Here is a 17878-nt window from a genome sequence, read left to right as displayed (position 1 = left end):
GACAGATCTAATCACATCCTGTCCTGTCCAATCATGTACAGGTTTTTTTTGTCAGAAAGACAATGTCCAGCCCTCTGTCAGGAGAATTAATATTATTCTGAATGAAAATATCACTGCATATCACAACTGCTCTTTGTAGCTATATTTTGGGAGCCAGAAACAGCAGTGGCCAAACATCTGGGGCTAAACTGGATTAGCAACCTGAAAATGTACTTTCGTTTTGACTATCACAGGGCCACAGCTTCCAGACGAACTGCTGTAACTTTATGGACCGTGAAAATCTGCTTACAGGGTAAAATAGATGTCAGTATTTTAGGTCAAACTTGAGTATCTTAACTCTAGTTTGACCAAAACTGCAGTTATTGTGTCCACGTCTGATCCTGGGAGTAAATAAAAGAGAGAAAAACAAAGATTTCTTGGAACTCTTTCATCATAGTTTGGAGGAGAAATTCCACAGAATTTGGCAATCGTAACAGAGGGGCTTGGCTACAAGTGCTGTGAAACATCTCTGCTAAAAAAAAAGACTTTTACACAGTAAAGAAAACCTTCATTAATAAATAAGAAACAGATGTTACAAGCTGCAACATTCCTGCTAACACTTTATTATCATGTTTTTATGTGTTCACGTTTGCTACAGAAAACGAGCAATGGCTAGACTCTAGTCTGAAGCCGATGTTAATAATTGGCCCGATTTCGTAGACAAAATAGCTCATAGTAAAAGATTTTCTATGTTTGTGAGTTAAGAACGGTGGTCTTGGAAGGCACAATGTGACCTGCTCACCAGCTGCTAATTTATTGCTACTGCGACCTAAAAAGTTTTGGCAGTGAAACAAATTTTGAATTAAATCTTTACTATTACACTAGCCCACTACCACCGAGATCCAGTGATCGAATCCCCAGCAATGCTTCCATCCGGTTGGGCATCTACATACATTCATTCATTTCAGCTCATGTTCTATTTTAAGAACAAAGACGTCATGTTCTCATCATTTTATGAATGGCTTCAAACTTACCAACGAGTGTAGCTTATACAAACCGCTGATTCCTTTATAATTTGTGTTGCACAGACTCAGTTTTTCAGGTATAAATGGCCACTTCACCATCAATAAAATAAAAAAGTGTAAAGAAATCTGGAGCCATATCTGAGCAACCTCAAAACTTTTATTGACTATAGATTTCTACCTCGCTCACACTCGAAAATACTCACACAACCTTTAAGTTTACATTCAGGACATTAAAAAGTCCTCACAGCCCCATTTTTAAAAAAATACTTGAGTTAAAACACAATTTCAATAATAAATTCTGAATTAAATAAAAGAGAAAATTCATTTGGAAATAAAAAACTGGGAGTGAGCTGCATTTCCACAAATATTTTCTTCTTTCAAGTTCACAGTACAGAAGTTTTTCTTTATTCTTGAATCTGGGACTAACAGAAAAAATGAAACGAGGGTCTGACTAAGGAAGTGTGATTATTTTTTTTCCTAGAGCTTCATGAGGATCTTTAGATCAATCAACTAATCAGGATTAATGCAGTGGTGCACAACCCTGATTCAGTAAAGTCCATGTGCTGAACAAATTTTTCTATTTTCACTGCTCAAACACAATTTAATTCATCAGCTATTAATCAATCAATCCTTTAATAAACCATGATGTATCTGAGCAGGAGAAAATGTGCACAAACAAGATGTAATTCAGCAGAAATCTGTTATAATTTCTGTTTGGAACTAAAATGATTGTCAACATAAATACATTTTGTTCACTATAATTAAGAGAACAGAGTTATGGCTGCTGTTTAACACATTTCTTATTAATTCATCTTTTTTGGAGGGCACCAGGGGAAAAACGTTGTGCATACTTTATGTTCAAGACACTGGCAACGTCCAAGAAACAAAAGAAAAGAACTGATCTGTGCCCATTTTACCCGTGTGAGTATTTTGATGGAAGACTGTGTGGGAGAACATGACTCAGCAGAAAGGACAATACTGGAGGAGTGATGAGGCCTTGTTAGGATGCTTTGGGACAGTGGGAGGACGAGTCAGTGTTCAGGACTTCAATCATGGTTCGAGCATACTGAAATGTCTCCGCTACAGACGGAAGGTTCTGGTACCAGCTCGGCAAACTGGAGGGCAAAAGAAAGGATGTTAAAAGAAAACGTAATAACATCAACATATGAAGGTAGAAGGGAAAATGATTGTTAAACATGTTTGGGATCTGACCTCTTCAAGTTCATCCAGGTTTTAGCGGTTTTGGTGAAGCGTTCAGGGCTTGATGTGGTCATGGCCTCAAAGTCCACCAGCTGAAAAAAAAAGTGATTTTTTTAAACCAATAAACACATGCAATTTTACAGCTATTTAATAACTTGAATTACAGAACATCTGGACTGTACAACAATGTTTAATGCTTTCAATGCATTGATTTGTACATTCTCTTTAATCTGTATTGAATTTAATATCTAGGCTTTGAGTTTCCACAGTGGCATCAATAATCTTAATTGGAAGAGCCTTGGCATAACCTTAACTTTCCTAGAGTTCCAAAGTTCTGTGTAATGGGAGTTTCTTTGTACATTTTTGTATATCCTTGCCCTGATCTGTGCCTTGTAACAAATTGATTGCAGAGTTCTGAAGACAGTCAGGATTTCATGGCTTAGTGTTTTATCCTGACAATGCAGAGTAAATTGCGGACCCTTGAAGACCCGGGTAAGCCTTTCCAAATTATGTCCAATCAATTAAAATTGCAACAAATGGAATCCCACTGTGTTCTAGACACATTGCAAGGATAATTTGAGCTCACATGCACCCGATTGCAATCTGAAGTGCCACAACAAAGGGTGATGTTTTACTGTATCCTGGTTAGGGTCGTAGTGGCTCCATTTTCTCTGGATTCACTAAGCTCAATGCAGAAACACACCACAGACAGGACACCAATTTATCACAGGGTCTCAGCCACTCCTCTCCCCTCAGACACAGATGGATCCCAGCATAAGTAGGCTACCATAATTTACCAATTATGCAACTGTAGTTACTCTTATAATAACATAATTTAGAATTGGAGTTTATTTCTACAGTTTTTACATCAAAGTTTTAATATTATTCAAAAAAAACATTAACATGCCTGTTATTGTTTTAATCTTTCTATATTTTAAACATGTTGAATAGCTCAGGTGTACTGTGAACAGTGTGACTACACCTTTCCAGCTGGGATTCTGCCCAGGACTTCTTTTCCACTCGCCATCAGAGATCCCATCACCACAGAGTAAGCTACAATACTGCACACACACACACACAGTCAAAAACAAAAAGCACATTCCTACACCAACAACACTCCAGCTACATCCGAAACATGCAATTGTGATAAACTCATCTGTACCTGGAGCCTCTAGACAGGGGCATGAGGTTACAGAAATAATACACCAGTGACAGAACCAGGTTACACACGGCATCCGCATCCTACACACAGACATCAAAAAAGAAAGTTCAAGGTCAGGAAAACAAGTATTCATTTACTTTTATTTTTTCATTTAATCTAATTTCAGTGCAAACATCCACGTCAAATCTACACGTGATAGTTTTTAGTTTAGTAAGTAAACACAGATGGAGTGCATACCCCTAGTTCAGATGACAGCATGAGAGCTTTTCCCTTAGCAGTCAGGTCTTTATAAAGAGCCTCAATTTCAGACTGGTACTGCTGTGTCCTGTCTTCTGTCGTCTGGGTCTCTACTGAAAACAGCATGTTCCCCACACTAAACACACACACAGAACAAACACTCAAGTAAAAAAAAAAAAAAAAAAAACAATACCACATTATTGTTACATCACATATCTAAGTACACATAAAAAAACACAGCTACATTCATCATCCCTCCCTGCTAACTCACTTTCCAACCCTCACTTGATCAGATGTACACACCCCTGTCAAGCTTCATTCAGGGTGTGGTGGTTTTATAATCCATAACAACCAAATAAGTCATACACTTTAACATAACCTTCTTTATATCAGTCAGTTTTAAATGGAACCAGAGGAAAACTGTAAGAATACAGAGAACATGCAAAACTTCTATAACACCAAGACCAAAAACAAAAAAAGGAACATTCGTGTGAACCCCCCTCTGCCAACCTTGCCTCCATGACCAGAAACTAAAATAAACCAAAACCAAAACAATATATTCTCTCAAATTATTTGAAATAAAAAATAATAGACAGAAAACTAGAGAATGTGTCAGGGTGGGAATGCCATAGGGAATTGGATATGTCCAAAAGAGGAAAAAGGGGAGAGCTGGAAAAGGATATGAAGGAAGCCTTGGGCCAGGAACAACACTGGGATGTTTATACAGCAACATTAGGTGAATAAAAAAAAAGCATTTCTTGAACAGAATGGTCTGAATGGGTGCGATATAGTTACCAAATATTTTGTATTAAAGGTTAGGTCAAGTTTCCTCCCACCTAAACCTCCACCTAATGATGTAGTTTGGAAATTATTTCTCTACAAGTTTTTCAAATCTAATTGAAATTGGTTTGAATGGTTTGAACTGGTTTCTATGCAAGTGCATCAACAGTGTTAACAGTTTATGTATAAGAACAGATTTTTATAAACAAAAATACAAACTAGAGGAGCATAAAGACACAATAAGACCTGCAACACTTGGTCTACTCCTGCACTGCACCTAAAATTTATTTCTATGACCGTAGCATACAGAAAGGCGAGCTGACAGCAGTAGCATTGTTGTTCTGGGTTAAAAAAGACGATGGAAAAAAACAGAAGGACACAGTGACTGACCGGTCTCCGGTAATAGTGATTGTAAAACCGTCGTATTCTTTCCCAGGATCCTTCATACTTGGCACCTTTGAGTTCACCGTGAAGCCGTCTCTTGTTTTACTGTTGAACTGCTTTAGACACAGACACACACACATCATTTCTTTTTTATTATTATTCTTATCTTTCTCCTTTTTTCAACTGATATAGATTTTTTTCCAAATTTTTTATCAAGCCTCACAGAGAACAGTATCACGTATGGAGTCCATGTTATGCTATTATGTAATCATCCACCCCTTGTGCGGATGCCTCGAGCAGCCATCATCTCTCAGGCACAGACAAATGTGTCTGCTAGATGCCCAGCCAAGTAAAAAGCAGGATTAAGAAAAAAAAGAAGGATTAAGTCATATAAAACAGCCTTTTTAAAGGCTGATAGTGATTAGTGATACTGATAGGGTCAAAACGGGCAATTCTGAACCAGGTTTGGGAGGGTGGATATTGCAAGGTTCTCACAACACTTAACTACTAAGACTAAAGACACCAAACCTAAATAGCACACATTGAGGGCTTATCCAAGTCAGTGATAACAATTAAACGTGCAGTGAACTTTTCCAGGAATCACAAGAAATTAATACTCAAGGTCCTTTTGCGCGAGATCATGTTGTATGTAAAGAAATCGAGGCACCTGTAATGGTGCAATTACTTTTTCACCCCAGTGTAAACTGAGTTTCAAGTTCATGGTTAATGCCTAAGAGTGCTGTTACCTTCATTATAGGCAGTAAGTCCTCCACCTTATTTACGTTCTCCAGGGCCTGTTTTACCTCCTGCACCCCCCGCGGGTTATACGCCCTGAAAACCCCAGAAAAAAAGAAAGAGGAGAAAAAACACAACAACAGGGTAAACTTGCCGTACGAAACGAAACATTAAAATGTATTAAAAATGTTAAAATAATAAATACCCACCCATGATAGACTAATATTCTGTCTTTGATGAATTCAAGTATGCTGCTGAAATATTCCATATATCTGATGTTGATTATTTGGCCCCTGCAAGTCAAGCAGCAGCATTACAACACAAATAACGTTATAAAAAACTACGTTATTGTATATGGGTGCAGTCAAACTATTATTCGGGCACAGAGAAGTCACCAGGTATAGTCAATTGTTATCAATGATGAGTTAGAAGGTCATACCACAAGGTAAAACAACTTTAAAAGACTGTCTACACCCCAAATCAATCAAATAAATTGCTGTATATTTATTTTCAACAAAACATACATATACAGTGGCAGAAATAAATGACATTTCATGACTTCCGTGACATGCAGCTCCCTTGCAGGTGTATGTAAACCTTTTGAAGTCGTTCATGCTACTAGCAATCCCAAATACACCAACAACACAAGCATGCACTCCAGTACCTGATGAGATTGATGTGGTTGTTAAATCCTCTGCTCAGGCTTCTTGCTGGCATCTGATCCAACCACAGTACAGGCTGATCCGGATCTGCAATTCTATACAAGCAAACAAACTTTAGAATGTTTAGAACTTTAGAATGTTCTAAAGAAAGCAAGACACTTCCATTCTGAATCATCTCAGCTGTATCTCACCTTCTCCATTTCACAGCAATATCGAACATGTCTCTCCACTGTAGCTGCCTGGTTTTACCGTTGACTCGCACTTTTGAGTTACTCCAGGTGCGCTGCATTGCCTGCATCACCTCAATGGTGGCCAGACCCATCGCTTTAACACAAAAGAGAGATTGTAGAGAAACAGATTGTACATTTAAGATATGCACCAGTACTATTTACCATTACCATTATAATTCTAAGTACTGATGTTTATAGCCACTACATGTAACAAAAATTCTCAACGTTTGCCTACAAATTATAAAAATTGTGAAATAAAATAGTTATTGGGTTTTTATAACAGGGAAGTTAAAAACCTTGCTGCATTGGTATGTTTTTCAGTGTAAACTGATGTGGGACTGACTGACCCCTGTGGATGCGCAGGTTGGGCAGAAAGCCTGATGTGTTGTACTGCATTAATGTGCCGAGATGATCCGCTGTACAGATTAACTTCTGCACCTCCGGAGAGTAACTGTCAAAATCCTGAGGCAGAACATCTCTACAGGATGCAGAGAGAACAACAGAATATGGAAAATATTAAATAAAAATATTTATCTAATCATAATCTAATCATCTAAGGCAGATGAAATGCCCTAGTCATGTATAAATATACATTGAACAGCACGCCTTGAGAGAGGGTTAGGGCCCAAAAATGGCTTCATGGCAGAGCTGGATTTTGACCCACAACCTTCCTATTAATGGTTCAAAGATCTACCCACAAATAACACCTCAATTTCAGCAAATAGACAGATAATCTTGTATCTTGTACCCCAATTTCCGTGCAGTCCATTGGGTCAGAAATGTAGGTAAAATGTCAAATGTACAAAATGAAAATCATTCTACTGTTTGCTGAACTATAAGGGAAGTGAACATTTAACTGACTTGATGTGTGGCTGTAGACCAGGCTGCTCTTCATAATCCTCTATTAGGAAGGGCAGGCTTTTAGCCCAGTGGTTCTTGAAGTTCCCTGGAAGATCCTGATCCACATTATATTCTGCTACAGGAATGTCCAGGTGAGAGTGCAAATATCGAGAGTACTCTGAAACAAATAGAAAAACAGAGATTCACTTATTAATCTTATCATAGTCCCACATTAGGGTGGGTAATGTGCTGGACTGTCGACTGGAGTTTGAGGGTGGAAGCCCTACAACCATCATGTGGTTGCTGTCAAGTCCAATGGAAAGTCACTATTACAGTCACAATTTTATGTTTTTTGTAATCCAAGCATCTGCTTAAAGCACACCTGAAGCAATGGATCAATTGGGATCAAATCAGCTTCTGCTTTTATGTCATATGATCATTTTTCAGTTAGAGAAGTAGTTTATACGTCATTCTAGCTGCTCGTATCCAAAGGGTCAAGCTAAAAAAAACAACAAGTGTGTGCAGTACCTAAAAGATAATATAAATGGAATCTCAACTGTGCTAGCAACCAGCTGGGCCTCCACACCCGCATGTGTCTGGCTGTGTGTCTGTAGAGGAAAAGGACAATGGTATGGCATGAATTCCTTATTACGGCCTCTGCTGGCTGATTGAGGTGCTTGGACAGTGCTGGTTGATCGTGGATGGCAGTGCGTGACTCTCTGTAGGTGCAGTCTGTGAGACCCGGTGTTTAGCAGGTAAAAAAAAGCATTCGAAGGAATTTCAAGGGAGCAAGAGACAGTATGAGGCCCTCCACAATCAGAAGTGGGGGCTACAGCAGCAGGAGGAAGGTTGCAAATAGATATGACTCAAATATGGGTGAAAAAGAAAAAAAATGAAAAATAAACAACGCTTAGATACACTGAGGTCTAAAGTGCACTAGTGCCTTTTATTTGAAACATTTCAGTCTCTTACCTCGGAGGTACTTGACCTTTAGGTATTCAGAGCTGGCTTTCTGACCCAGCAGTGGGTCGTTGAGCATGACTTTAGTCTGAGCCTTGATGCCCTCGTAGAACTGTCCCATTGCGACATGACTCAGACCCTTCATGTATTGGCACACCTCGTTGTAGGGCTCCAACTGCAGGCATCTCTGCACAACATTGAAACAGCAGTTTTAACCCTTTAGAGTGCATACAAACGTAACTAAACTGACAAACAGCTGTATAACACAATTTAGGAAAAACAGAGAAAAAACACAGACATACAGAGAAACGCAGTGGGTGATTACCTTAAAGTTTCCGATGGCATCCTGCAAGCTGCCATGGTGATAGAGCATCATTCCTCTGAGCTGTAGAGACTGGAGATGATTCTGGTTTAGCAGCAGAGCTTTCTGGAAACTCTCCATGGCATTGTCAAAATCACCCAGCTCCCTACAGACAAATATTATTCACTAAATCTTCAGAAAAATCAAGCACTGCAATATAATTTTCTTGTTCAGTTCCACATGTGTGACTTTTAAAAAAAAGCAATCAAGCTATAAAATAAATAATGAATTATAAATACAGTGCTCAGGTGGCACAGTAGTTAATTACGCAATCCCACTAACGCTGGGATCCAGCGTTCGAATCCCCAGCAATTTCCCACTATCCTGTCCAGAATAGAATGGCGGTAAAAAAGAAAAGAAAAATAAATACCATGATCAAACATGTAAAAAAAAGTGTAGTTAAACAAACAACACACACACACAAAAGGTGACAGTGAGGACATTGGAGAGCTCCTTCTGAAATCCATCTACAGAACTTATCTCTGCAGCATTAGTCTTCACAGACAAATGTAAACATCGAGGGTTTCACCATGTTTGGCAAAAAGCAAATCCAGCATGTAATATTAAGACATAATGGTGGTAGTGTGATGGCAAGTGTGGTACCTGTAGGCCTGTGCCAGGCTTTTGTGTGCGTCGATAAAATCAGACTTCAACTTCAGGGCTTCTTTAAACGTCTCAATGGCCTCCTGTATGCATAGAAACATCTGGTTAATGGACCTGTTCCATGTTTTCAGAAATACTTCTTGGCTGAACTTCTTATGACTCTTGTTTTAGTCTGTTCTGGAAACTCTCTCCCCCTTTCTTTTTTATCTAGTGCATTTTTTCCTGTTTTTCCTAATTTTTTGTTTTTCCAGTTACTCACTGCAATTGCTTTGTCTCATACACTGTGTCAGTGAGCCACTAAACCCTTCTTTTTACAGAGAGTTTGACCAGGTATGAAGAACTAGTTCATTCTGCCTGTATTTCTCCACCTCTTGTATCTGAGAGTACAGTAGTTACTGCTGCAGTCACTGCTTTAGTGGCAAGTATGTGAATCATTGTCCGGCATCCCCTCCTTCAGACACACCCAGTTGTATCTGTAGCATTGGTGGCACTGCTGCACCGTATTGCAACGCTGCACCACCCGAGCCCCATGTTTTTCCTTTATTAATTTCCTTAATACTTAATTTCCGTGAAGCTGTGGCTGGTAAAACTAAAATAAATAAATAAAAGTGACTGATGGCTTTACATGTTGGAGACGTGGGCTAGTCTGCAGCCCAGTTTCAGGATACCAAACTATTTGTTTTTCAGACAGCAGATGTCCCTCTTGCTGTAGTATCAGCTAGCATTATTTTCTGTATTTTAAAATCTGAATTAAACTTCATAATGATTTAGGGAAACAAGATGGTCCATAAATGTAAGCTTTTTAAATAACACACATGAAGCAGTGCATACCTTGAGCAGTCCTCTGTGGAAAAAAGTAAGGCCTTTATAGAGCATGGCAATGGGCTGGTTTCTCTTCAGCTCCAGAGACTGCTGGAAGTCTTCCATGGCAGCAATGTAGTCCTGAACACACCACAAACATTACAAATCAATGCTAGAATGGTAGAATGTAATCGTATGGCTATGAAAATATCTGATTACAACTAAATAAGAAGTACACATGATGAACAAATGAAAGGGAAACAGCATAATGTCTGTAAGATATTGTCCCACCACAAGCTGCCAAACAGATATCAATTCCACAAGCCTCTAAAACAATACGACTTTAATGCTTATTGTCACAGTGGTAAGAGACCCACGTCCGACCTTCCCTCCCTCAAACATGGTTAGTTGTATTAACGTGGACTCCCAGCCAGGTCAGTGACTCTGCTTAAACCCAAACTGTGTGCTAGCACATAAGACCACTGCCACACAAAAAGGGAGCAGCAGTTTGGGGAAGGTTTTTTCCTATTCCAGCATGACTATGCACCTTGCTTTGAGCACACGGGTATAAAGACAGTTTGATCAGTTTGGTAATAAAGGACTTTAGTGGCCTGAACAGAGACCTGGCCTCAACCTCACTGAACATCTCTAAAATAAAATGGAATGTCAATTACAAGCCGGGCCACTCTAACATCAGTAACTGACCTTACAAATGAGCACAAAAGTGTATGTGTTCATATGCGCTAATTTAAATTGCAAAGCTAAATGAATTCCACTGTATGTGTACCTCTGAGATGAAGAGCAGGGTTCCTCTGTGCCGGTAGAGTCGTGCTGAAGGTTGAAGCTGGATGGCTTTAGTGAGATCACTCAGAGCTTCACTGATGCGTCCCAAAGGAGAAAGAATCTACAATCAGAGAGAGACATATATTGAGCTCCAATTGGTCTCAATTGATCTCAAAACAGACACAACTGTCCATGTCTGAGGGAAGGAAGCTTGGTTGGGTTTCTTCAATTTGCCACTGTAATAGTGACCTCAGCCTGTAGCCAATGAGCCTGTAGCCACCTACATGACTCTTTACTTTATATTTTAGAATCACATCACTGGTGCCAAACCGAAATGGACCTCTATTTTAGTCCTGTGGTTTTTCCACTCTGTCAATATGGTGTGGATATACAAACACAGAACAGGTAAACTGTTTGGTATCTCACATTTTCACATGCTCACTCACAGGAAAATTACCAGACCAGATCTGGTGTGACTAAAAGAAGTAATGCAGCTGTACCAACAATCTGGTCTGTAATTTGACTTGTGTGTATGTGTTTTGTGTGTGTACCTCTGCCCTCTGCTCATACACCTCTGGTCTGTTGGGTTCCAGAGTGATGACTCTACTCAGATCATACAGAGCCAGATCAGCGTTCTTTATATCCTGCACAAACACAGAATGAGACGAAGAGAGAGACAGGATGAAAGGAAGGAAGGCTGGACATCAGCATGATACAGAAGGACAATGGGGTTAAAACTTCTGCTTTCACTGTCTGTGTAGAACAACGCTTGCAGGGAACATAATAATTATTTGTTAGATAACGACATATTTCCTCTCATACTGCACATGTTACAACAGCATGGCTTTATAGTAAGAGTAAAAGTGCTAGACTGGTCTGTCTGCAGTTCAAATTATAGAGTACAACAGAAAAACATTTTACAGCCTCTCAGCATCAGAGTTAAAGACATTTACCTGAAGACTCTTTTTCCCATAGGCTATTCCTCTTCCGTACATGGCACTAACCAGCTCTGGATCCCCCTGATAAACAATCACACTCCTAAATTAGGACTGACTGTTATTTTGCAAAAGAAAATACAACAATAAAACATTTTAATTGAAACTGTTATAAGAAAGAGTAATTAAACTGACCTGCAATAGGAGGGAAAAGTGTTTGATGGCCTCATCAAAGAGGCTGTTTCCGATGAGCACATATCCTATAGCTGAGAACACAGCACACTCGTCTTAGTACATCATCACAAATGAACTAAAAAAACCTTTTAATAATAAAAGTAAAAAGAAATGGATTACCGAGCTCCTCGTTGATGTTGGGGTCATCAGTGGCAAACGGAAAGCGCCGCTGCTCTACCAACAGTCTGGCCTGGCTCTGAAAACCCCCACAACATTCAACCATCAGATATCTACAGCACATTCCTTTACCATCTCATTATCTGAATAATTGTCTTGGCATCACACATTTCTGTTATGCAAGGTGTTAGTTCGATACTCACCAGAATCTTCTCAGCATTTAGAGAGAAGACTGACTCACAGGCAGCGCTGCTGCCATCTTCACAGTCAGGGTCCTCCAACTGCAGAATACTACTTTCTACAACACAAACACACAAAACCAAACACACAGACACACACACACAAAACCAAACATCTCAAACAGGAGCTCATCTTAAACAGGAGATACATACAATACCTGAAGAAACAAAACACAAACATGGTAAGAACATGCCAAAATTCACACAGTGGAGCTGTGAGCCATTAACACCACCACTATGTGCTGCTTAAACTCTGCTGTTGTTACTTTATATGTACAACGTTGGAAACATTCCTATGCTATGAAATTACTGTGCAACGTGCAACATTTCTACTGAGGATGTCCGGCTCTTAGTATCATTAGATTACAACTGGATCCTTTCCTTGCCACAGATTTTGACACATAGATTACTCCCATAAACGAATGTGCACCCAATTATCAACACTTTTAACACTTTAAATAACTTCATTTAATCAACACTGGACAAGCATTGAACTACCCTTTGAGTAAAATCATTGAACTGTTATGACTGATGTAACATAGTTTGACATTATGTTTACTTTTGAATGGTCATGTAAATAGAACATATAAAGCCAGTATTTACATGGCTGGTTTCACAGTTTAAAACAAAATATCCAAAACATATTTTTGTGTCTGTAAACAGAAATTTCCTAATTACATGTAATCAAGTTTTCAGGAGTGAAGTCTGACTGACTGGATCACATGGATTCTAGTGCATTCTGTCAGATCAGTCGCCACATCATTTTGTGCAGAATTTAAGTAGGAAAATACATCAGATATGTGCTCCATTAGCGCAAAAACAGGGTGTTTTGTTTTTTTGTGAATACTTAAACGTTTAAACAAACCAGGAAGTTAGGGTAGGAAAATTGAAAAGCGGTTGTTTTGTTTTACACCCGTATTCGGGAAAACCACGCACCCTGCCGAGCCATTCGCTGGAACTGAATATTTAGGAGAATATTTATAACAGATTTCTAACTTAAAATAAAAATTATAGTTAATATTTATTATTATCATTATTGTTGTTATTATTGTTGTTGTTGTTATTATTATTATTATGTTTTAAATAACCTGTGAAGTTGAGGTTTAACAGACAGAAAATTTAACCGTCAATGACATCCAGCTCCATGGAAAATCGATTCCTCAAATAAACTCATTTGATATGTAGAGCCGATTCTTAAGAATCGAGTTTGCACTGGGAGTCGTGAAAAGTGACGAAATATGTCGTTATCTAACAAATAATTTTGTCACAACCGCAAATACTTATTTAGCCAGATTGTGTAATTCATCTTGCACTACTAACTTAAACTAGTCGTTATATATTCGTGAATACTCTAATTAACTTTATGTCTAGTGAGCTACAGTTTCAAAATATAAATGAAATATAAATATTTAAATATAAAAAATTATACAACATATAAATGTCAGGTTAGACATTAACCTAATTGCCTATTTATTAAAAAATCACAATTAGTATCGTCCATGACAAACTGCCTGGTATAAAATCGATTCTTTGAATCAACTTATTTGACTCTTGGAATTCGGTTCATCGTACAGTATTTCCCAAGTTTTGAAAGAACCATAGTGCCGATTCCTGGAATCGACTCCTTTGACTTTCAGTACTAGAAAACGCCTCCGTTTGGATTCGAGTCCAACAGGATTCGAACAGAAGTAAAGCGCAGTAGGCGGAGTTGGTCAGAAAACGGGTGGGGAAAATACTAGCAGGCTTCATTTATTTCAGTTGAGTTAGAAAGACGTGGCGGCTCAGTGTAAGTAAACTCACCGCAGTCCGGAGCAGACTCCTCCCAGCCGGACGGCGCGCCACAGCCGCGCTCGGTGAGCTCTTCGTTAAAAAAGGCGAGGGTAGAAAAATACTGGGAAGAAATGATAGCGCCGCATAAATACAGCATCGAAAGAGCTAGCACAGCAACTCGCCTGCCAGCAGGTGCCATGTTTCGGGTGCTGTGCAGGTGAAGACGCGTTGGTGTCTGGGTAATGTAGTCCTTAAGCATTACTGTACCATAACAATCGGATGAAGTGACAACTACATTTCCCAAAAGTCACGCGCTTAATCCCGCCTCTCAGCCAACAGCCGGTTAGAAGCACAGCACCGCTGTCAGATTTGTACAGTAATGGCGAAAACAACATTCAAATGTGTTGAATGTAATGAAGATGCGTCAGAATTATACCGAGATTACAGCAACGGGATACTCAAGATTACAATATGTGTGAGTACAGAGTACCTACCCTGTAGAAATATTAACATAATTGAGGTTTGATTCCTGAGTATTAAAATGTAGCGTAGTGCTGGGCGGTATGACGGTACATTCGGTATACCGTCTTTAATTTCTCATACCGAATGGATTTTTCATATACCGCCGTACCGTAGCATAGTTAATACAACAGATGTAGGCTTCAAAAGGCAGCAAATCATATAATATTGTTTGCTGCTAGAATCTTAAAAAATACCGTGGTACATATTTATGGTCATACCGCCCAGCACTTATTAAGCTGTTAACCACAAGTGTTCAATCATTTGCATAATATTGTGCATGTCCTCTACAAGTGTGTGTCTTTTTAAAGCTGTATTTGATTTCCATTTCCAGCCGTATTTGATTTGATCACCTGCCCATACACTGCAGCTACACATCTGCTGATAAAACAACTGGACCGATAATCTTAGCTACATTGAAAACCACATTTGGTTTGAATCTGATCAGCCAACTTATAAATCTTCTTCTTGTTCCTCAGCCTTTGTCCCGTTTTTCGGTTACGGGGTCGGCATTTCCGGCTTCTTTCCGTTAGGGGTTTGGCACAGTTTTTTACGCCGGATGCCCTTCCTGACACGACCCTCCCTATTCATCCGGGCTTGGGACCGGCACTACAATGCACTGGTCTGTGCATCCCAGCGGCTAGGTAACTATGGGACAATTCAGTGTCTCCAATTAGCCTAGCGGCACGTCTTTGGACTGTGGGAGAAGACCCGAGCACCCGAAGGAAACCCACGCAGACACGGGGAGAACATGCAAACTCCGCACAGAAAGGACCCGGACCTCCCCGCCTGGGGATCGAACCCAGGACCTTCTTGCTGTGAGGCGACAGTGCTACCCACTGAGCCACCGTGCTGCCCGATCAGCCAACTTATAAATAAAAGCCAAAATGTATCGTCTAACTGGCTGTATGGATTGAATAACAGTAAACCATACAAGAAGGTCATGGGTTCGATCCCCAGGCTGGGCGGTCCGGGTCCTTCCTCCGGGAGCTCCGGTTTCCTCCAACAGTCCTAAAACATGCAGTCAGGTCAATTGGGGACGCTGAATTGCCCTATAGGTGAATGGGTGTGTGTATATGTGTCTGCCCTGCGATGGACTGGCGCCCCGTCCAGGGTGTTACTGTGTGCCTTGCGTCCATTGAAAAGCTGTGATAGGCAGCGACCCTGATTAGTTAAGAAAGTAAGTAAGTGAGTGAGTAAACCATACAGTACCGAAAAAGCAGCAACATAGGTTCTGTGAAAAATTAAGCTCATGTTTTATTATCGTTGTTAGAAATCATGTGCAAAGCCAGTGGACAAGTACATCGAATATGATCCCGTCATTATTCTGATAGATGCCATACTGTGCAAAGTGCAGGCATTCAGGCACATCCTGTTCAACACGGAGATAAACGTGAGTAAAAACAATCCCCATCCTACAGCTCCCCTCTTAATTTGTTTATAAAACGTAAATTCAATCCATACAGCATCATTATTATATACTGAAAGCATGTGGAAATGATCTGTGTGCAGATCCACTGGAAGCTGTGTGTTTTCTGTCTCCTGTGTGAAGCGTATCTGAGGTGGTCACAGCTTCAGGGTTCGGACGTGACCAGTGATCCCACCGACATCATCAGATACACTAAAGAATGGGATTTCTACAGCATGTTCGCTCTGGCTGCACTTGGTATGTATTCACATCATTGTGCACAAATAATAACAGTGGAAACAACACAAATAATAAAAATCACCATCAGAGCATTGGATCGGAATGTAGCCGTGTTATAAGAGGATCAAGAGTTTCTACGCCTTGGATCTTAGGGCTGCAACAGCTAACCAACAGCATCAATAATGAAAATAGTCAACATTTAATATCATTATTGATGAAATGGGTTATAGCAGACGTCTCAAACTTTTAATGATTCCTGGGCCACAAGCAATATGATGTTTTCCAGTAAGGGAAAAAATCCACACATGAATCCTAGATCAGGTGGACAGTTTGGTATGTGCTTGTCGTTCACACAGGAAGGAGATGTCACCAAGATGGTCTGTATGACAACTGACCCTGGAACCCACAGGAGCTGAAGGGACCTGCTAGTACTAGATAGCATAGGACTCTTCTAGGATGTCTTGTGGGTCAGATCAGTTTTGACAACATATTAGGCGGGTGGTCGTAATGTTAGGCTTATCAGTGTGTATACAGTGTGTGCTTTATTTTACACAGAGCACATACAATGCTTTTACCTGACTTTATTAGCTATGGTAACTTTGTGGCTTCAGTGCAGAACTACAAAATAGTCTTTAGCAGTAACGTGTGTGTGTGTGTTTTGGCAGAGCTGGCTGTGTACTGTGCAGGTGTATTTGCAGCATTATGGCCCGTACAGAGGTTTTATGGTTGCTCTATGCAGTTTGCTGATCTGCTGAAAGCTCTGCTGCTGTCCTGCTACGGAAAAGTGCTGCTGATACCTGCAGTGATCTGGGAACATGATTATTCTCCACTCTGCTTCTCTCTCATCCGCCTGTTCGTCCTCACCTCCAACACACAGGCTATACGGGGTACACATACACACCTAAACACACATGCACACAGTGGGCATTTTACTGCATTTATTTAATCAGATCTTGTTCTCTCTGTATCACAGTCATCCTGAACTGTCGGAGACGACTCTCCATCTTTGCTGTGTTGGTTGGCCTGTTGTTGGAGACCTGTCTGTCTTACACTACTGACACACTGCAGCCCAGCACACAAACCCTCAAGCTTGTGCTTTACACCTGAACCTGCAGGGAAAAAATTCTGATCGGATGCAAAAGTGAGTCGACAGCAATGGCTTCTGTCCATGTCTTCATCCTCCCACTGTCACTCATGCCACTGCGAGCTATAGTGGTTCATTTGTGAGGGGTGCAACACTGCACTCTAAAGGAAGGATTGGAAGGAACGTGTGTATATGACTCTTAAAGGACTGTGCAGTTTGTTTATGAGAGCAGAACAGAATGTGCTGACAGTCAGCTATAAGATATGTCGGAGATAACGCCCAACAAAGTGATCTGATGTAAGAATCTCTCTGCTGCCTTTGGGTCCGCCCGAAATGTGCGTGCTCCAAACAAAATAAAGCAGACTACGCCTCTGGCCTTCTTTCTTTCATTTTTAGTTTGTTTACTAGGTCATGATTACTTTAGTTAACACCTGGAATAATGGTTACACTCTAGCATGGGTATGTTTGGTCAGATGGATGGATTTAGTTTTGATTAGATCTACACTATATGGTCGAATGTTTTGGACACTAGACCATAAGCTTGTTGGACATCCCATTTCCAAAGCAAATGGTATTAAAATAGAGTGGCC

General features: G+C 40.1%; 2 protein-coding genes across 3 annotated transcripts; one reads left to right on the top strand and one right to left on the bottom strand.

Moving 5' to 3' along the window:
• Window positions 1–1143: 1143 nt before the first annotated feature.
• ttc13 (tetratricopeptide repeat domain 13) lies at window positions 1144–14278 on the bottom strand. 2 transcript variants are annotated; one of them, XM_063001828.1, is made up of 23 exons: window positions 14068–14278; window positions 12232–12326; window positions 12032–12107; window positions 11873–11943; window positions 11696–11761; window positions 11294–11386; window positions 10747–10863; window positions 9990–10100; window positions 9159–9241; window positions 8520–8661; window positions 8207–8381; window positions 7256–7412; window positions 6742–6872; window positions 6356–6488; window positions 6167–6259; window positions 5712–5795; window positions 5514–5598; window positions 4774–4883; window positions 3604–3739; window positions 3367–3446; window positions 3187–3265; window positions 2217–2296; window positions 1144–2119 (listed from the first exon to the last, which is right to left on the bottom strand). In XM_063001828.1, the coding sequence occupies exons 1-23, from the start codon at window positions 14234–14236 to the stop codon at window positions 2005–2007; spliced, it is 2481 nt and encodes an 826-aa protein (XP_062857898.1). In that variant the 5' UTR covers window positions 14237–14278; the 3' UTR covers window positions 1144–2004. The 2 variants fall into 2 exon arrangements, with proteins under 2 accessions (XP_062857898.1, XP_062857899.1); XM_063001829.1 differs by having other exon boundaries at window positions 4774–4880.
• arv1 (ARV1 homolog, fatty acid homeostasis modulator) lies at window positions 14238–17662 on the top strand. Its single transcript, XM_063001830.1, has 5 exons — window positions 14238–14512; window positions 15830–15949; window positions 16069–16222; window positions 16870–17091; window positions 17178–17662. Exons 1-5 carry the CDS (start codon window positions 14417–14419, stop codon window positions 17309–17311), a joined length of 726 nt encoding a protein of 241 aa, XP_062857900.1. The 5' UTR covers window positions 14238–14416; the 3' UTR covers window positions 17312–17662.
• Window positions 17663–17878: the final 216 nt, after the last annotated feature.

Source organism: Trichomycterus rosablanca, chromosome 9 (genome assembly GCF_030014385.1).
Source record: "Trichomycterus rosablanca isolate fTriRos1 chromosome 9, fTriRos1.hap1, whole genome shotgun sequence".
NCBI lineage: Eukaryota > Metazoa > Chordata > Actinopteri > Siluriformes > Trichomycteridae > Trichomycterus > Trichomycterus rosablanca.
The sequence above is the reverse complement of the archived record's forward strand: the minus strand, read 5'-3'. Positions and strand labels throughout refer to the sequence as shown.

Coding starts and splice junctions, on each gene's coding strand:
- ttc13 (XM_063001828.1), bottom strand. CDS start 14,236: ATGGCACCTGCTGGCAGGCGAGTTGCTGTGCTAGCTCTTTCGATGCTG. Junction 11,762..11,872: donor ACTTTTCCCTCCTATTGCAG/GTCAGTTTAATT, acceptor ATTGTTTATCAG/GGGGATCCAGAGCTGGTTAG. Junction 2,120..2,216: donor ACCTGGATGAACTTGAAGAG/GTCAGATCCCAA, acceptor TTTGCCCTCCAG/TTTGCCGAGCTGGTACCAGA.
- arv1 (XM_063001830.1), top strand. CDS start 14,417: ATGGCGAAAACAACATTCAAATGTGTTGAATGTAATGAAGATGCGTCA. Junction 14,513..15,829: donor TACTCAAGATTACAATATGT/GTGAGTACAGAG, acceptor TATCGTTGTTAG/AAATCATGTGCAAAGCCAGT. Junction 17,092..17,177: donor CAACACACAGGCTATACGGG/GTACACATACAC, acceptor TCTGTATCACAG/TCATCCTGAACTGTCGGAGA.